This window comes from Cuculus canorus, chromosome 5, assembly GCF_017976375.1.
Source record: "Cuculus canorus isolate bCucCan1 chromosome 5, bCucCan1.pri, whole genome shotgun sequence".
Classification (NCBI taxonomy): Eukaryota; Metazoa; Chordata; class Aves; order Cuculiformes; family Cuculidae; genus Cuculus; species Cuculus canorus.
In genome coordinates this window covers 53,843,445-53,864,224 of record NC_071405.1, presented here as the reverse complement: position 1 = coordinate 53,864,224, position 20,780 = coordinate 53,843,445, and the positions used below count along the sequence as shown (strand labels likewise).

At 38.4% G+C, this 20,780-nt stretch overlaps 1 protein-coding gene across 3 annotated transcripts; it reads right to left on the bottom strand.

Moving 5' to 3' along the window:
* Nucleotides 1-149: 149 nt before the first annotated feature.
* On the bottom strand, nucleotides 150-20,514 carry SNAP23 (synaptosome associated protein 23). 3 transcript variants are annotated; one of them, XM_054066997.1, is made up of 8 exons: nucleotides 20,372-20,514; nucleotides 11,764-11,870; nucleotides 11,175-11,216; nucleotides 9,433-9,481; nucleotides 8,829-8,946; nucleotides 5,302-5,454; nucleotides 4,630-4,774; nucleotides 150-2,755 (listed from the first exon to the last, which is right to left on the bottom strand). In XM_054066997.1, exons 2-8 carry the CDS (start codon nucleotides 11,818-11,820, stop codon nucleotides 2,690-2,692), a joined length of 630 nt encoding a protein of 209 aa, XP_053922972.1. In that variant the 5' UTR covers nucleotides 11,821-11,870; nucleotides 20,372-20,514; the 3' UTR covers nucleotides 150-2,689. The 3 variants fall into 3 exon arrangements, with proteins under 3 accessions (XP_053922972.1, XP_053922973.1, XP_053922974.1); XM_054066998.1 differs by lacking the exon at nucleotides 20,372-20,514 and adding an exon at nucleotides 19,938-20,180; XM_054066999.1 differs by lacking the exon at nucleotides 20,372-20,514 and adding an exon at nucleotides 13,937-13,953.
* Nucleotides 20,515-20,780: the final 266 nt, after the last annotated feature.

Sequence of the window (20,780 nt, the reverse complement as noted above, 5' to 3'; positions counted from 1 at the left end):
CGTACCCATTCCTTTGTTAGCATTAGGATTTCTGTGAAATAAAAATAGAATGGAAACTTCCTAGTTGCATAGCAGCAACTAGTTCTGCCAAGTTTTTGAAGGACAGGAAACTAGGAGACATTTTTAAGAGAAAATAGGTTTAAAACACATTCAGTTACAAAAGTATGTATTTTTTGTGCACAATATATAGTTTAACAATCAAAAGCAGAAACTGTAAACCTTCATTCTTAATAGCATTCAGAAATACAAAGACGTACAAGTGTCAATTCCATCCCATAGATATGGAAATTAAGCATCTATAGATTATAGACAACAGTAAGAAAATCCAAGAAGCAGACTGCTAATGACTTACAAAGGCACCAACTCCCTCACAGTTTTAGCTTTTGCTGCATGAGAAAATAGTATTGATATTCCACCAACAGCCAATCTGAGAGTTTCAAATTGTTTCCTTGTGTGGCATTCATTGCAAGACCCCAATACTGATGACCCAATCACAGCATTCTCTCAGCCAACATACTAATTTGTTGTTAGAGCTCAGGGAAGTCAAGATCATGGACTTGTAACAAAGAAAAACATTCCAATGTTTGGAATGTCCAGGTGCTCCAGAGCAAGTTTGCACTGTTTTAAGCAGAATAAGGTAACCACTTTAGTCTTCTGTTCCAGGAGGCATTCATAATTAAATAACGTATACCTTGGTTTCACAACCAGCAGCAAAATACTCCTACAGTTAACCTGACATCTTTAAGGAAAAAAAAAAAAAAGCATAGAAATCCCCTATGCTTTCCCATGCAGATAGTTGTTATAAGTTTACTATGCAATATTACTGCTTTGCTATTTGTGGTTTTAGGCAAAATCTCCACTTACTGATGGGGAAAATAATGAACATAAGATTCATTAGTTTTACAACAATTACTGGAAGCCAGACAGAAGCCAACACACACTACTGAAGCATACAGTCCCCTAAAAATGACACCTTATTCACATAAGACAGTACACTGGCCTTGTTACATGCAGCAGCTCCATCCTTTGGTCAGGTTTGTGGATGTAGTATTTTTTAATTTTCTGTGAATATCACTGTTGTCCTGGGAGTAAACTGAGAATATACCTGTAATACTGATATTATTTCTTCTAAAAAGAAAAGAAAACAAAACACTCAACACTTACATTTCAGCAGATTAGTGTCATCTCTCTAGCCCTGGGATTCAGTATTACTGGCTACAGAATACTTGTGGACTGTCCTTCCAAACAAAACACTCCATAAAGCTATTAGTTTTGATTATCCCTCCAATCAATTTGGTTTGAACATCTTTGCCACTCAACACTGAGTAATCACAGGTTAGTCCAAAGTATCATTTTCACCTTTGAAGTAGGCTGGGTGATTTAAAGTCATACAGGAAAATTGCACTTGCCAAAAAAAAAAAAAATCCTGGGAATAAATCCGATTCTATTACAGTAAAACCAAAATGTTTTTCTTCACAGCAAGAGAGCTTTACCTCACCTGCTCAAAAATTCCTCTATTTTGCAACAGAACAGGAATATTTTAGTTGCAGGCAACTTGGACATGTATTTCCAACTGCCAGTCCCAAAGTCTGCAATAATAAACCTGGCAGGAATCTATTATGCTATAACTAGCATACAGTTCTTAAATAGCTACTGCTTCCTCCAGACTTCTGACAAAAGTTTCATAAGAAGCTCCCTCAAAGTTAATGCCAAGAGCAAAGTCCGCACAACGTATCAGTCACTATCTTGCATTGCAGAAAGGCATAAACTGAACTCCAGTAAAGCTGGCCAAAACAGAATCTGATACACGATGCGAGAAAGCCGCATGTTTCTCTGCTCAGTTTCTCCCAGTTAAGATGAATTGTTAAAACACCAAAAAGTTCACTTTCAGATGAGGGGCATAACATTTTCTGTCAAATACATACAGTGTTCTTTTCTTCTACTCACATGTGCATGGGGTTTAGATCAGGTACATATACACAATATTATCAAAATGATTCAGCATGATTTCCTAGTCCTGGCCTTCAAACTGATGTCAATTTACAATAAAGAAGTGAAAACCTGTACATCCCTTCAGTTAAACTTACATTAAAGTCTGTGTGGTTAGGAAGTGTTTTAAAGCCCTCAACCCACAAGCAGTAAGCCTCTTAAACTCTGTAATCCATAAATGCAACCAAAAACCAATCATGTGGCTTGGACTGTGAAACTATGGTTAGTCTGCTAAAGATACAAGTCTGACAATACTCACCAAGTCCCTGTTTTAGTGAAGACACTCAACTTATGAGGTATTTCAAACAGTGCAAAGTGCCCTCTCCAACTCTACACAACCATGAATTCAGGTTACCCTGCTTCTTCAGCTTCAGTAAAAGACTATTTTGGGTGTAGGAAAAGAGACTGAGGGGGAATAAAACATGCAAGAAGAGTCTCAAAGCCATAACACTTTTAGCCCTGAGCAGTTTCAAGACAATGATGGTAGATGAGCAGGAGGAAGTTATGTTGGCTGCTTTCTTGGAGTCAAGGCCGGCCAAGTGTACATGAAGCAATAAAAAGAGAAAATTAATCCCTATAGAAAGGGTGCTGCTTCATTTTTCCCAGTCCCTCTTATTTCAGATAGGAGAAGTTTCACAGATCCATGAATATGGTGGCTTGCAGCTGGAGAGACAGCATCACTGAACAGTGACGGCAGGCTTTAATTGTCAATTAGTTTCTTGGCTCTGATGTTGGCTTGCTCAATGCGTTCCCTGTTTGTATCAGCCTGAAAGAGAAGAGAAATTCCTAGGTCATTTGCAGACTTCATGCAAAACAATTGAAAAATCCAAACTAACATGAACTTCTGAATTGCAGGGTACCGTCATTGTGGTACACAGAAGCGGAGCAACTTTTTTAAGCTGGAAGTATTCCACCCTTCACCTCACTCCTAGCCTAGTCAGCATATACTGTCAATTTTGGCAAAAACAGAATCAGGAGAAATAGCTTTTAGTCATTAGCTGCTCCTTAAAACAAAGCGGCTTGTCAGGAAGAATACTAACTGAACAAGGAGATAAAAATTCTCTCTCTCTCTCTCTCTCCAAACATATAGACATCTTAAGGACCTCTACAGAGCAGCTTTGTTGCTATGGATTAGAAGCACTAGTCAAAATCAGAAGTGACATATGAGCATAAAGTCAGAATTATTTTGCTTAGTGCAAATCCCCTATTTTCATCTACACTCCTCCAGTGTTCTAGTGTCATAATGGTATGATACCTGTAAGAAAAACACTTGATAATTGTTTTACTATTATAAAGCATCAAAAGTCAGCCAAGGCATCTAAGCTGAACAAGCATCAAAATATAGTTTTACTGAAAGGAATGACAGAGAGCTTTGAAAGAATTCCTTGATTATTATTCCCAGCCTACAGTGGGGAATGAGCAGGGGCAGTTATAAAAAACAAGTGCTTGAAAATACCAGAAACATTATTGCTAAACCCAGTAATTCTCACTTGCAGTTAATTTGATCAGGCAATTTCCAGGCCGCTTTATAGGCTGTAGGAATTTCAGTTCATCTTAAACTCTGATTAAATTCCCAGTGCTCTTCAAAATGTTTGACTTTTTACTTGATAATCACCTCAGGTCTGCAGTTTCAGGGAACAGTGAAAGACAATCAAGACACCCTCCATAAGATCATGCCGACTGCCCTTATTAATACCACAACCACTGAATTACCAGACAAAAATTGAGTTACTGACGTAAGTACAACCAGCATCTATATTAGACTATTTGAGAAAACAGTTCCTCTTGCTTTTAACCCTATTGGGCATTCCAGTGATATCTTTAATTTCCCATTTTGCCTTAGTGCTCTAGTTTTACAGCAACTGGTGTTCATTTCTGTTTTTCTTAAATCTTTAATATACACTATTCATTGAAGCTTTCATTTCCTTCCTTAATCTGGATGCCTGTAAGAGAACTTCTATTCATTTCAGAATATGGGGATTTCCAAGATATGAATACTTTCTTCCTAAGTTGTTCTCTGAAAGATACATACCACCCACCAACCATATTTACAATCTGTTTGTGAAGTTAATCTTTAAAGCAATAAAATAAGAATTAAGAAAGTTAATGGCTATGACTAACTTCATGTGCAGATGAGGGCAGACGATGTCCCTGTGCACCTACAAAACCTGTTATTTCAAAATCTCCCTAGCCCAATATCAATCTGTCCACAAGAATAGGAGCAATGAATTAACCGTGTTTCATTTTATGTTCAATGATTACAGTGTATTTTTAGGAATTCCAGAAGAATCTTGCTATTGTTAAAAATACCTGTTCCGTACCATATACAAGATTCCCTGCGAGCAACCATCTCCCAGTTATATCTCCAGTAAGTGTGTAGCCTTTTGATTCAAAGTTTACACCATTTTCAGAGTAAGCAGTTACCTGTGCTTTATTTTCACATTTCCTGACACTCTGAAGCATTTGAATTTTCAGCTAAATACTCAAACACCAAGATATGTTCCTTCTTCAAATCACTGCAACCTATAATCTTAATGCATATTTACTGCAAATGCAGGTAGATAGGACAGTGAGCCCATTCCTTATAACTTACCACTAACAGTCTCTAAGCTGAAGGCAGAGAACATGTTTGATGCTTACCTTTACATTTATCCGGTCTATTTGTTTATTCTGGGCATCAATTTCATTGCCCATATCCAAAGCCATGTTTTTCAAATTTCCAAGAATGTTTCCCACTTGAGCAAGATTTTCATCCATTTCATCTTCTCTGGCATCATTTGTTATTCTGTTCAAATAATTAAGACAATGTTTCCAAGAACCAAGAACTGGTTTAACCTTTACTGTTAAAGAAATTGTTTGTCACACAGGCAATATATCATGCAACGATAGGCAACATACTCAAACTAAAGCATGTTTTTCTTCTTAAAACCTTATGTATTCTAAGCAAGCAGCCCACCAAAAAAAGGCCTTAATTTAAAATAACATCTACCAGTGAAAGCTTAAGACATGATTTTGTCACAAATATACTTTATGACAATAGAAGTCCCCTCAATAACTGGCTCCAAGCTCCAGTTAACACTAAGCTATATAGTCATCACATCCAGAAAGAGTGGTATCACTACTACAAAAAAATGAACACTACAATACTGAAAGCACAGATATCTGCCATCTCCTCTCCAACCAGTAATAATTCCTCCTGGCAGCAGTGAAAAAATATAATACTGAGCAACTTCATGTAAAATGCATCTGAATCAAGCTGACAATGGGTAACTTAGGATTCCTGCAATTGAGATTGAGAAATATGAAGCAAACCTTGTAATATATCCACCACTTGGTACTCCAGAAGTCTGAGGCTGCTGCCGATTTATACTAGTTGGTTGCATGGATATCACATGATCTGCCGAGTTCTCTGTTCCATCTCCCCAGGTTGCTCTGTATGCCTTGCTTGCTTCAAAGTTCTTTGTCCTACTCCATAAAAATAAGAAATGTGAACTGCTACATCAGAAATATGCCTTCCTGCCTGAAGTTCTGAATTAATCTAGGATTTTCAGAGACATTTGCCTTGTGCCTGAAAGACGTCAGATTTTGTATAGACAAAGCCTTGTTCATACAATAGTTTCTTATACTGGGATAGTTCAAACATGACTGAGTTACTTTAGGGACAGTGATTCATTTGGTCTTAAGCTTTAATACAAGCACAGTAATTTTCTTGAAGTTACACACTTTACCAGAAGAAGAGGGGAAGCTTATGACAGTAACAGGGAAGTTTACACTGTCATAAGATAAAGTTCCATTTACAGCACGGGTTAGGCTATAGAGTCAGGAGTTACTTTTCAGGGAAGAAAAGGAGATGAAGGAAAAAAACTCCTTCAAATACTAATAGCTACATTGCACAAGAAAACAATCTCTACTCTTTTGTCAAACATTTTCTGCTGCCAAGTCTCTTTTCAAGGTTAATGTTTCTCAGGTTAATTTTAGTTGTGAAATAACTGTAATAATGTTTAATTAGCTCCTTCATTTTGTGATTCAATCGCAGTAACTCTATTAAAGCAACAAACCAACTTATTATATTTTCACCACATAATTCAGAAGAGAAAAAAGAAAGCATATTGACATGAAGCAAATCTCAAGAATCACAGACCCGCAAAAGCAAGAGGAAGAAAATAACAGAAAAATAACTGATCTATATTGGAGTCAGTTCTCATGACCCCTAAAGAACACATTGAGATAAATACTCGCATGTTCACCTTGTTTACTAGTATTTTCAGATTTAAACTAGATAATCCAGACTCCTCTACCACTTTATTACTTCTTTAAAAGCACGGAAAAGGAAATCTGTACTGTCTCTCAATATGTATAACTTTACAACTACAGGTAATCAACTTCTGTATCTATAGTGCATTTCAGTAGGCCAGCTATTCCACATATGAAGAGGCGTGAAACCAGCTGTAATGAAGAAAATATTCCTTTCATTCTTCTGGCATTTATGTAATCAAAATGGGAAACTATTTCATAGGTCAGATCCTATGAACACTAATCCAGTACTAATACATCAAGGGGAAGAAATGGCATGATTTCTCAGTTCATAATGGAACTGTTGCACCCAGCAGAACTGTAAAGAAGCCTGAAGTAGTGGATTTCAGCTCCCTGTGCATACACAGGCTCTTTATGTTTACTGCAACCAGATTGAGCATTATATTTTTATCTTACTCACAGTAAAGCTGCAACAGTAAGAGCTTTGTATGCTTGGCTTCTGGATTAGCAAAGTCTTAAGTGTCAGAGGTAACTGTAGGGAACTTATTGAATAAAAACCAGTGGCCTGAAAATTACTTGCACATCTGAAGCAGACTGCTAGAATCAGAATTGTTGCTCAAACTAAGGACAAAGTTTTTCACCACCTGACTTTAAGAGCCGTTTTTCAAATTACTATACATTGACTTTTCTCATGTATTCTTTCTGTAGGAGTAAGGCAATTTATACAACCTGTCAAACCAGCAAGGGTTCAGTTTTTGAACATTTCCACAGCTAATACACTCTACAGTAATTGACATTTTCTATTTACATCAGTATTACAAGACATCACGGTCACAAGAATACCTGCACGCAGACATCATGCACATGCAAGCACAAATGCAATAGCAGCATCAATTCAGGCAGCTGGTTAAATATACATCTGAACTAACAAGACTGACCTTGTCCTAAAATCCGCTTTCACCAGTTAAATGAATACAGCTTCTTATCCTAGTCTTCGTTTTTAGAAAGTAAGCATCAGTGTTAGGAGAGAACAGAGAAGAAAGAATAGTAAAGACTAACAAACAGGTAAATTGTTAGTAGTACATAGATTTTATTCGAAAACTGCCGTATTTTGTGTTCTCAGAAAGCTTTTATAAATAATCCAAGCCTAGGAAAAATGACAAAACCAATATTTAATTCAGCAAGTGTTCCGATTTAGCTTTGTTTTATGAAAAAAGAAATTAAAAGCTTTGGAAATAACTTGTTGACTAACTGACATTGAAACAAACTGATGCAATAGTAGGTATATGGAAGGCATTCAGTATCTTATTCATTGCCCGCTGCTTCTGTAGTAGATTATTTTTGCACATTATTGCCCATTTCAACATACAACTCTTATTGTTTATTTAGAGTGCCACAAAATTTCACAAATTCTGAGCTTGCTCAGTGTAAATAAGCTGCTTAGCTTCAATGGAATAAGCCTGTCAAATACAGAAAACAAAGATTGCCTGTGCCAACATGCTCAAAGTCCATCAGCTTGATAAAACTATTCTAAGTACACCTATCCAGAGGTCAGGACAGAACTGTCTGCCCTTTCAAGGTATTAAACCTCTAATACTTTTAGCCTTAGAAGCCATATGAATATCTATCCTAACTGATGCTCAAAGTATTATTCTGTTGGATAAGTAAACTCAGCTACAAGGAATTTTTACCTGAATTTCTGCTACCTCTCAGTTGAATTGCAAGAGTTTTTTTGCTGATACTAAAAAACTAAAAGTGAATAAACAAACACTAACTTCAGTAGTCACACTTTTGACTAATTTACTTCTTTCATTTGGAAGAATAATGATCACATCTAACTTGCACAGATGAATTTTATACTTTTTTCCTTAAAGTTAAAGCTACTACACCTCCAAAAAGTATTATTTTCCTTATAATACTAATTTCTGTTTACTGCTTACGCGTTTAGAAGTACCAATTAAGTGTTGTACAAAAGATTAGATTACTCTTCACTGACTTGGATATGCTAGCCATAGTGCCAGTGTTAGAAGTACTGCAAAGCAGGTCTGCAAGAATGTATGTAGTCAATATTGAAAGACTAATGCTCTAACTCCACCCTCTGTTCTCACTTCCTCCCTAAAGCATGCACATTTAAAATGCCTAGAAAACCAATATAACTTTCCATCTCCAAAAAGGAAGTTTTCTTGCTTTTAAGTTAGTGCAAAAGTACTTCAGTGAAAAAATGAGCTTTGGAATCAAATTTGTAACAGATAGGCACTTACGTATATCTACTTGCAGTCCAGTTTGCTCTCACCTGTATGGACGTTGATAATAGTCTTCAAAATATAAGCTTTAAGAAGATTAGGGCACAACTGTGTAGGATGTTATACAGCAGTTGTATTTACAGTGAAAAGGGCACAATGCATGGTTAGATGCAAGTAAGCTTTAGCTACTCATACAATTTTAAAAGGGTGCACCTTTACAAACAGCCAACTTCCCTAGAGATCCAGCACCTGTTTAATTATCACTTTTACTAGAAACACTTCCAGTACAGTTGCTATTGGGAATATTCTAGAACTTCATACTCAAGTACCAATTCAACCGACCTGTTACAAGGACAGACACAGAGCCCACAACACTTGTTGAGCTCTGTCAACGTCTTCTCAGCTTCTCTCATGTCCTTATTTATCTGGTCCATGCCTTCTTCTATGCGATTTAATTGTTCTAGGAGAGAAACAGGTAACCTGAATAAACATGGATTGGAGAAAGGTGGTGATGCATCCACATTAACACTTCTTTCAAGCAGGAACCTACAAGTTTCAGTTCTAACTTTACACCAAGACTAATCCCTTTGTTTTCTGCCCTCTGATTTTTTTTAAAAATATTATTTAAAGAAAGTTATTTAGCAATACGTTTTGTTTACTACATTAAAAATCTTCCTCCTCCTTAGTGCAGAATATATGCAGACAGTTACATCAATGCTACTGTATAGGGCTTCTGCAGCAGGGCTGTATTACATTGTAACTAATGTTCTGTACTTTAAAACCATTTTTAAACACCACACACAGGAATAATCAATTAGCAAATCTCACTATCATAAGTAGTCTTTAAGAAACCTTTAGTTTCAGCAACAACTTTAGAATGATAACCCTTTTTCTTACAGTTATAAAATTGATTTTTAGTGTTAGAGAGGAAAAAGAATGAACTCACCTCCCTGTTCATCCAGCATGGTGATAGTTTTGATGCCAACATCCTGGGACTGTAGAAATTTATTTGCAGATGTAATAACAGATTTCAATACAGCAACGCAAAATCAGAAGGCAAGTTTGAGAAGCTAACCAAGTTCATAACAAAACACCACGCTAGGGCTAGCTTCCATAGCAGAGCTATGCTAAGCTTCAAACTCAACCCTATGTTAGGCTGATATAGTCTCACCTGTTACATTATCTCAATTAGTTGGGATTTGAGGTTTTTTACATTACAATAAGACAATAAAATTTATTGTAATACTTAGATTGAACAATGGCAATGTCAAGCTGAAAGTGTAAATGTAGCTGTGCCTTGTTTTGAAAGGTAGTATTTAGTTCATTGTTTATCCCTACACCCTTCAATAGGGCTGACAAGGCCTTCAGTCCTGGAAGCCAGAATTTTTAAAGGAAAGCAAAATAAAGCCTGCGAAACCAATATTGAGAATTGAGCAGAGAGATCTGGAAGAAAATAGCCCATCACTAGTTCTAGAACCAAGCAAAAGTAATCAGCAGTGAGGAATAACACAGTATAGCTCCTTGCTGGCTCAAAGTCTTGAATCTAGCACACAAGTTGCACCCATGCTTTACTGTGAGCTGGCAGCATACAATGGTCTATACTACGAGTTATTTTAGCTGCTATGAATCACCAAACTATGATACCAAGAGAAACTGTTGACTCATTACACACTCAATAGTTGTGTTTGAGAGGTGTTCATTAGGCTATGCTGACTCAAATTCCTCACTGATAACAGTATCTTCAGTTTCACAGCAGTATGCTACCACCTGGACAGTGAGTAGAGGCTCTGAAGCAGTAGTGAGCAAACACTGCAGGGTCCTTATTCATAAGCTGTCTCAAGTCTTTGGTGCTAAAACTCCAGACGTTAGGTTTGAAAAGCATTACTGCTTAATCTCTGGATTCAAATTTGTCCGGTACATCCAAGTACTGGAAGAACTGCTTTGCTGAACCAGTTAAGTCTACCAGAGCTTACTATCAGCCTCCTTATCTCATTCCCTACTAAGAGGATGTTCTATTTTTTTTTTTTTTAAATTACAGTAGCAAAAGTAAACTTTCAGTCAATTTTACAATGGGGTATGGAAGCCATAACAATGTAGAGGGAGAGATCTCTCATACAGTTTCACCTAGATAAACCGAAATATAGATTTGTTTCAAGTCATGTACAAGGGTGTTAAGAATTTCATCATCATACTCAACGATCTTTAAAGTTAAAATGCTTGAACAGACTGTAAGAAGGTATATGTACAATTTCTTCTGTTTAGACTCAAAAGTAGTCCTACGCTTTACTACCCCATCCAACTAAGCAATTACACCCCATCCTTCTCCTCAAAGCAAGATATTTTCACCCTGTTCAGAGGCGAAGTGAGCCAAAAGACAAATGGAAGGTGATATGAGAAGTGACGCAGCAGCCAAAGCCACAAGTGACCATCACAGAAGATTTTTACAACAACTTTGCAGCATTTGGAGGTTAGACCATTTTGCTTAGGATGAAAATAAGTAAAAAGGATATTGATCCTTCTGTGATCTAACTTTACATAATGTGAAAAACATTAGGCTTCAGTCATTCCAACTCTCCTATGGATTTAAAGCAGCAACCTCTAATAACAAAGTGCGTGTCTCAGTTTAAAAAAGGCAAAAAACATTCTGCTTATAAGAAATCTGCAGGGAATTAAAAAGCTTTTCCTTACCTCAATGGCCAAGCCAAGAATCCGTCTTGTGCTTTCCAAAGACTAGAAAGAATTTTAAAATGAGTGCATTAACAGTATGCATCACTTTACCAGTTCATTGCAGTAAGGCAACTACTGTACAAAGGCTCAGCCTGTCCATAAGAAATACATGCTACAACAGTCATAGTGGCAGCACACTATAGTTCATTCAGTTGCTAGTAAATCCTTGGTTTTTACTACTTGCTAGTACTTTGCTCATCTCATTGGAAAGTCTTATAATGAGAAAACATATTCAGAAGTATTTTAGTTAAAGAAGTCAAAGTTCCAACATGATTAAGAAAAGTGTAGGTACCTAGCCTGCATTGTCTCAGTAATGAGGACTAGGTAATCAGTAATCAGTCAAGCAGGTGGCTTTACAATCCAGAAGTTTAAATTCATTCTTACTTTTAGGAATAGTCTTCACTCCAGTATTTGGCAAGTAAAGTGAGACTTTGAAACATTCAGCTATAACCTGGCAGAATTACTACTCTAGACTGCCTTTATTTTTAGAAGATATTGTAATCTTATCAGATAAGTACTGTAACCCCAGATGGCTTCCTGTAATATTTACCTCATCAGTAACCTGGTTGGCCCTCAACTGAATTTCTTCAGGTGACAGCTCATCCATGATGAGGAACTATTACTTGTAAGAAATCTTGTTAAAGAGATTCTTCCCTCCTATAGAAAGAGATAGCAGAGTTAAGCATCAGGATTATCTTTTTTTTTTTCAGTAATTTGATTTGAAACTAGCAGACAGTTCAAAGAATGAAAGCCTATACCTTTCATTCTGCTTAATACAACACTTGGTTAGGACCAGAAGGCACTAGAAAATTATTCAGCTGACATAACTGAGAAGCTAAGAGAAAAGCAGGAACAATCGTTTTGTGAAATAGTTTCCTCTCCAAGACTAGGCTTCCTAAACATTTTTGAAAAATTCTATCCATTTTTAGTTTAAGGTAAAAATCAGGAAATGAAGTCTCAAGAAAAAAAAACAAATGCCCATGCTCACATGTTTACCCAGTAAAACAGAAAGAAATTAAGGCATTTAAGTCACTACCATAAGCTTTAAGTATTCTTCCCCTTTTTCTTTATAGGATTTCAACAGGCAGTCAGAAGAACAGCAAAATACTAGAAATAATTGTTCCAATTGTATGGTGAATTCCTCTAATACAAAAGGATCTGCAAAAGTTTTAAGTCGTATGTCTGCAACTCTAGCAAAGGCTTTCAAATCTAGCTTTTGCATAATAAAGATAGTATCAAGATTTTCATAACCAAAGTCCCAACACACCATGATTTAAGTTTTTCTATGAACCGGAGACATTTTTGCCTGAAGAGACAGAAGGAAAAAGCAAGCCCATTAATAAGTGTATTCTTATGCGAGTCAGGTTTTCAGAGCTAAGAATAGGCAGTTTTGTCTGAGGAATAGTAATAAAGATGGTACTCCTAACAATGGGAAAACAGAGCTCCCAGGCTGTACAAGAATTTAATGAGATAGCACAGGCTGAGCAGTTAGGTGGGTTTTTTTTTTTTTCTGCTTAACTTAATTAATCCTTGCTCTTTCACATGAGTAGCTTCCAGTTAAGTTCATGTTACCCATTGATATCATTCCAAACATCCTGCTTGGCTAACTGCTTCATTTTTCCTTACAAGATCAACATTTTAGAAGACAACACAGTAACTGCTCCTAGCAGGGCAGATTCAGAGATTCACTCAGCTGTTAGCAAGAGAATGGATGCTGTTCACATCTCTTTACAGGAAGTGTGCATAACAGGAAGTGTGCATACTTACTACGGTGAATTGAAATCCAGACACCTAATCCCTTACAGCTAAAGTACTTCAAGATTTAGAGAACACTTCAGCAAGTCTGCTCTTTAGTACATAATATACCTCCTCAGGCTAAGACTGACACTAGGAGGTCTTCCAAAGTGGTCTTCAAGACAAGATAGTTTTTGCCATCATAAAAAAACCCCAAACAACCAGGCATTCTCAAACAAGGCCTCTCATGCTTAGTTTGAAGTAGCCTGATTTTACCATATAATAAGCGACTTACCTTTTCATTCACAGCCTTAAGCTGCTTTCATGAGGTTTATTTAGAGCAGCTCAGTGGTTTGCACACCTAAGGACCAGTAAATCAAGGACCTATTTTCAGTGAACTAGACTGAGCACAGGAAAATTACATCAAGCTGATTCTTTGGGTGAAGATATCACATTTATTTGATACTCAGAAACAACTATGTAGGCACACTGAACAAGCTATATCTGGATTACTTTAATTGCTGCAGGCCTGAGCAGCCTTCCCCCACTTTGGAAGTCACACAGTCAGGTACTTCTCCAGCTTGGAATCATAGAACACCTCATCTTGGACTGCAAGAGGGATATCATATTCCCATCCTATGGATACAACAGCTTCCCAAGAAACCCATTGTAATTGCAGAATAGGGCCAGAATTGCAGCTGTATTCCTACAGTGACCTCGAGATTTATTTTTGGCACCCCTGGTGTCCTGCTTCCCTTTGCAGCTGTGGGTTCAGGACACCCAGGAGTTCACATACCAGCATAAGCACAACTGCTGGACATATGACGTAACCCTAGCTCAAAAGCCAAGAGCCATTCTGCAGCCAATACTACACAATACAATACTCATTTCTTTGCTTTTGAGGCAAGGCCATGACAATATTATACTCAGACATGCATAAGATGTATTTGTTTATAAAATAAGTCTTTAGTGGGTAATAAGACTCTTACCTTTGAGGATGTTTGCAAATACATTATACTACCTTCATGTCAAGAAAGCACTCAGAATTTGAAAAAAGAACGTATGCTTTATCAGGTCAGATACAGTTCTGTGTTTTATTTAATACTGCTAGCATGTGGTCCTCTGCTACTTGAGCCACAAGTTCGCAGATATGCCATTGAAAAACAGACCAGCAGTGAGACTGAAAAAGAAGGAAGTAAACAGTCAGAACTTCCAACTACAACACTAGTAAGTCCTGGTGGTACAGCCTGGAAGGTAACTGGTAACTTGGAAGGAAGCAGACAGTCATATACTGGAGGGTTGAAGCTCAAATACACTGTGCTAAATTCATCCCAGGCTTGACAAGCATGATATTGTTAAAGTTCTATGAAAGATAACACTATGTTGAAATCTGATAGCCATTATAATACATTAACAGACAGCAATTACATGAAGTAGTTCTTCAAGTACTATTAGCTATCAAACTATTCCCCCCCCAACTTTGTCCTGTTTGTGTTAGCTCAGTAAGGAAATAGCAGTTCATTATTTGACACAAATAAGAAGCAACACACAACAAGCAGACAACTGCTTGAGAACACAGACACTTGCCACTGAATCTACCAGTTCTGAGGGCTGACAGACAAGCTCCGCCTTCCCCTAGCTTTCTCACAGCTTCCTGAAAAAATCCACTGCGAGAAAGCAGTAAGTTATATGGAAACACACAACATTCCTCCCACCTTCACCCTACATTGATGGTATTTGGTCTTGAAACTGTTTATGAATTGACCTAACACTGAAGAAATCCAGCTGCGGGATATGAAGGAATAAAAAACCCTTCTACATAGCTGACACCCATAATACAGAGAAAAAAGTTACTGCCAGGATTCCTCAAAGCTGAGGTATTTATGTGCTTATCTTCTGATACTCATATTTGGACACTTGTAGTGTTTTGCCTCTGGTGAGACAAAAACAATTTCAAGTGATAGTTCATATGCTCAGTTTGCAATTGTTACGATAACTATGGGAGGAAGCTTAAAAAAAAAAGACAACACTTGGTTAAGTGACAAGTGTTCTGGCCATCTTCTTCATGGATAATAGAGTACAGTTACTTACTGGTCTTTTCTTATCATTTCTTGAGGTCTTATCTTACAGAAAACAGTGACAGAACGTTTCTTTCTGTAGACTTCCCAGCAAGCTTACCCACCTTCACTTTTCGGAGATTAATGCCATAAGGCAGAACAGAAAGAGACATTCCCTAGGCAGCAACAAAAAGGCATCTCACCACACAGCAGCTTAGAACATCCAAAAAAGCACACAGGAGTAATTGAGAAGAACCCAATCATTTCAAAAAAATGCTTGTTTTCAAAGACAGAGATACATGCTCAATAGCTGCATGTCTGATTGGAATAGCTGGAACATAGCAGGTGCCTTTATTACAAGATAGCTCTAAAGAAGAAGTTGGAACACCCATGATACGGCAATTTGTGTTGAAATAATAGCTTAGCTATTCCAACAGAACACAGTACACATACATAAAGAGAGGGCACTTATTCCCTATCTTCCTGCCTAGGAAACAAAGCACCTATTGAGGTATCCAGCTTCTAATTATTTTATTATATATCTGAGACATTAAGATTCCTCAATAAAGACAAAATATTCAGGGAGAAAATAATCAATGGCTAAAGTGTTCCTGGCATGTATTTTTATTATGATGGAATATTTGCTAAGGTAAGCATTTATTTTAATATTAATGCTTAATGCCTATTTTCTTTGCTTTTCCTCTTCTACAATTTTTTAAATCCTAGCCATGAAGTAACCAAAGGGAGAAAAAAAAAAGACTGCCTACAAAGAGACTTCATGATTATATTACAAGAATTTGTAGTGTTAGTTTATTTTCTCTCTAGAATGAGACATTTTAAACAAGAAATTAATGTGCCTAAATACAAACTAGAACTCATTTAAAGAGGAATACAATGCCAGCACTTTTTGTTATCAAAAAGCACTCTGCAGTATTTACTCCATTACCAGACTTGGAGTTAGACACATTTCAATGCAACTCCTCCCACCCCTTGCATAGGAAAACCTGGCACCTACAGACTATGCAGAACTAAGCTTGCTACAAAAACTTTTTTTTGAAGTAACAGGCCTCATGAAACTTTTCTACCAGGAGACTTATAAGACTTCCAATACATTAATCAGCTGAACTATTATTGCCTTATGGAAGGTCCATTGAGAAACAAGAGCAACAAGGAAATGAACTCAGGGTCTACAAATCACAACAATCTGTCTTCTCTGCCATGTTTTATTTTGGAGATTGTGAGGGCAGAAAGTTCTCTAAAATACCAATTCTGACTACAAGCTTTAGGTAAGAGGTGATCTCTTCACAACTCATTGTGCTATGCCATCCTATAAGCTTACTATTATAACGCATATTAAAATTAGGATATTATGGTCCAAGCCAGCTGAGGATGGATTAAAATTAAATTATTTCCATCCCTTGGACAAAAGAAACAATGAGGTAAGGAAAATAAACTTAAGTCTGCACAGGCTTTTCCCCCCGCCAACTTACTAAGCATTTAGTCATGTCTCCAAAAGCCCAGAAAAAACTTCAATTCACTCTCCTATGTGAGACAAGTGTGATTTTACAGAACTGTTTAAAACCTTAAGGTATTCCCTGCTAAAAAACGAGGGACAGGACAGGCACTTTCCGGATGACTTTAGCCTCGTCCAAGACCCATTCAAAGCATCATTGGCTTAGATACCTTAATTTGGTTAATCAACACCCAAACTGCAGCTGAAGCATTTTAGTAGGTGCTTTGTCTAGCTTAAAGCAGAAGGTGACACAGACTGATAAGAGCTATGGCTGTCTGTGTTAGCAGTAGGGTGATCCCATGGAAACAGTGCAAATTTCCATTTGGAGAAAGTGCTGCTCACTTTACCGCATTTCAGGAAGATCAGTCACAAATATTTAATCAGAGTTCTGCCTCAACACCAACTACCGAATTGCGAGCTAATGTCTGCCAAGCCGTAACCTTCATAAGACTGAATGACACAGGAGCAAATTCAGCATCAGGACACTAAAAACTTCGGGACAACAATAATTTGAACTGATAAAGCCTCAAGATGAAAGTACTATTTTATGCAGCCAGCAACAAGCTAGTTATCTTTGCCGCCCAAGCACACAGTAAAAAATTAACATGAAATCTTTTTGTTGTCTGTGTCATTGGTCTAAGGTACTCCTAGGTACCACTAGTGACTTCTCACAGGTGTTTTCTTTTTCATTCAGCATTCCTTGTAAATTGGATGCCAGCTGTTTATGTCAATACTCAGTTTCCAATGTAAACAACTGCCATAGCAGTGAAGTTCCATAGTCTTTTCAAGGATTTTAACCCAAATCTTCTGAGGCTTGTAAGAGACTTCCAAGGCAACAAAAGCTATAGCAGGCAATTTACATACTGTTTGAATATGCTTCTCTTCAGCACTAGCTGAGAAGCAATTCTAAGGTTTATTAGCTCCAGAAAACAAGAAAAAAATTACTTTCTTGTTTTACAAGAGACACGGCACATGCAGGCTGTGCTATCCAAAGCACCCAAACCCCATATGAATTATCTTGTGAATTTAAACCAACTGCAGGGCACCACAAGGCCTAGTAAAGTGCTTGCTCAACTACAATTACACACTTCACACTTGGAAAAAGCTGTAGGCAGGGACAGGCTGTCAGAAGTGACGAGTTTGCTTAAACGAGACAGGCCTACTTGCATCAGACCAATAAACCATTCCGATTGCTTGTACTTTCACAAATCCACCTTGAATAACCATAAGATTTTTATTCTGCATCACTGGCTGACATGCAGCACTTTTATGCCTCCAACAGACTGAATGCCTTTCAGAAAACTGTCATACATCCATCACATTTGCTACGTAACGAACTAATTTCTTACCATCTGGGGGTCTTCTGTAATTGAACCTAGCCCCTTATCTATAAAGTTAGGCTTCTAATAGCTTTTCTTCCTCCTTCACTGAAATCCTAACTACAAGTTAAGAACAAACCTTTCCTTCCCTCTCTCCCTCCAGTCAAATATATATTTTGATAACACCAATAACACACAGCAAGCTCTGGTTACATAAATCGAGAATAAGTAAAAAGACCACATTTTTCTTCTGAGTGGGAAGTGAGAGAATAAGAGATCAGCCTAATACTTTTGGCCATGAAGACAATAGCTGTGAAAGCTAAAAGTTGGTACAATATTACCCCCTTAATGACAAGGCCATAAGATCTATTAAGTTTGTCTTCTATAATACTTTCTCTCAAAAGAGCTGTTTCCAAGCCGTGAATAAACCCACAAGACTCCAAGCTCACCTCTTCATGTTGTTTTCCTCTTCAAAATCTAGTGAAAGTTTTTGGTAGTCAGGAATAGAGCTGAGTGGAAAACTTTCACACATGTATGTTCAAGTTACTAATTTTTATAGAGTCATGATACGAAAGAATCCTACCTTTGCTATTTCAAATACATTTGACTATCGCTTAATTTCAGATAAATCAGAGATAAAATATTTGTACTTTTATCCTTTTAACATAATCCATTAGTAAGAATACTAAAGTATTAAACAGCAAAATCCTAAAAATCCCAGTTCACCAATTCTTTCCTTTGAAGTTCTATAGGCATGCCAGTAAAAAAACCCAAACTTTAAAATAATAGCTACTAACCATACAATACATCAATACATCTAGAAGTATGATTGAGAAACACAGCCTATGCCTCCTTTTGGGCAATCTTACCACAAAGGCAGGAACTAGGAGATTACTCAACCCTACTGTGGTAGCACTTGACTGAAAGCCAGTATCACATAAGCTACACTTTAAGCCATCAGCAAATTGATACAGCCTCAGGTGATCACCAATGTTCTCTCAGTTCCTTCCCTTGTAAAATGAACTGTTGCCTTCTCCAAAAGGATCATGAAACAGTATTCTCAGAAAAATGTGAAGATTAATTATGAAACTTCTGTGCATTCTTGCAGAGATTAAAAATTAGACAGTTTATAAGTTAGATAGCTTTGTACCAAGGGTTGTTTTTTATTGTTCATTCAAATTCTTCATGTGACTAAGGTAGAAGGACTTGTTTTTCTAAAGCCCTTCCTTAACGCAAACACTTATCCTACTTGTTAGTCAGCTAAAATCCAGCAGAGTTAACGCAGGGTGGTACAAGCTATCAGCATGAGAATGTACTCCTCCATATGATTATACCTACAAGATAAATGAATAAAGCATGTGTGATCCTGGGGGAAGAGGCCTGGACCAAGAACAAAACACTACTCTGCATGCTTCCTGCTTTCCCTTATCAGCTTCCTGAACGCTGTGCACAGAGGCAACAGTGTACAGAACAAGGCGCTAGCAATGCCACCTCCTCTGTGTAGCGTTCTATACTCATCTTGACAATTAATTTTTGTCCCTAGAAAAGCCTCGTGATGCTTCCCCCAAATTAGTTACTGGCCAACACAAATTAACAACCAAACCTAGATCCACGCTCAGACAGTAACAGACTCTGTTTATTCTGGTGACGCAAACTGTGCGATATAATAAGCTACTTCAAAAAACCACAAAGCAAAGGTGGTCAGGTAAATATATTGGTTACTAGAGTGCCAGTAAGCAATTAATTGCTGAAGTCAATAGACTAAGCAACTGATATCATAGGAGGCTTTCCTTTTGCCCCTAAACATCTTCCTACATTGCGGTTCCCTCTGCAGCACAGAATCACATCTGCTAATAGAAAAAGGCAAACTAACACCCAGCTGCTTAGTTCTGAACACCGAGCAAGTGATGCCCTTTTTAAGGGTAAAAATGGGAAAGGTAAGTAGCAAGACAAGTTTCCAAAGTTTCTTTAGCTCACTTGCTTAGCTTGTCAAATCACTTCTACTGATTTTATAACCTTCATCGTGCAAAATGGAAAAGAAAGTAAAAAAAGGAGAGAAAAAAACAAAGTGAAAAATGAACCCGAGTCTTCATTAACTTACCAGACATACAGTTAAGGGAAGCACAGATTACGTTTGATCCCTTTACATTAACTACGTGCCACCACAGCATCTCCCTCATTCATCTGAAGGCAGCACAGCACAACGCGAGGTTAAAAAGGCGCAGCAAAATGAATTTTTTCTCCTGTATCCCACTAACAAACCCCCTGAAGCGCCCAAGGTCGGGCCGGGCAAGGCCTCCCGGCATACGGCCGCTCAGAGGAGGCTCGGAGGGCCCTCCCAGGCCCGCCCCGTCCCCTCGCTCATCGGCGGCCCCAGCCGGGCGGCACCGGCTAGGCCAGCGCAGCCGGCACCGCCCCGTCCCGCGGGGCCCTCACCGCCCCAGCGCTACGGAGCCCAGCCCGCCCCGCAGCGAGGAAGCGGCATAGATCGGATCACACCAGCTGGCCACCCTACCCAGGGCACCAACCACTTACTGGAGCCGGTGCCACCGCCAGCGCTGCCTCACGCTTCGCAGCCGCCGCTTTAAGAGCCCATGTCCCGCCCGCGCGCCGCCGCCCGCCCACCGGAAGTTTGAGCCGGCGCCGCGCGCCACACCCAGCATGGCCGGAAAAAGCAGACGCCCTCACCACTCCCAGGGCAGGCAGGCCGAGGGCGGGAAAGCAGGGCGCGGAGTGCGGGGCTGCGTACACCCAATATGGCTCCAAGGCAGGGCTTGTGCGCATACGTCCATGCCCTCTTCTGCGCCGTGGGGGAGGGAGGTTTTGTGCGCATGTCTGTGCCGGGGCGGGAAGTTATGCTGCAGTTCTCCAGGTGAGGTCTCGTAAGAGAGGAATAAGTGGTCAGAATCCCCTCCCTCGCCCTGCTGGTCACGCTTCCTTTGGT

Excerpts from the sequence above, each read along its gene's own strand:
- SNAP23 (XM_054066997.1), bottom strand. The coding sequence starts at position 11,820 with ATGGATGAGCTGTCACCTGAAGAAATTCAGTTGAGGGCCAACCAGGTT. Across the intron at positions 5,455-8,828 it reads TGTGTCTGTCCTTGTAACAG|GACAAAGAACTTTGAAGCAA; the intron begins GTCGGTTGAATT and ends TTTATGGAGTAG. Across the intron at positions 2,756-4,629 it reads TAGACCGGATAAATGTAAAG|GCTGATACAAACAGGGAACG; the intron begins GTAAGCATCAAA and ends CTTCTCTTTCAG.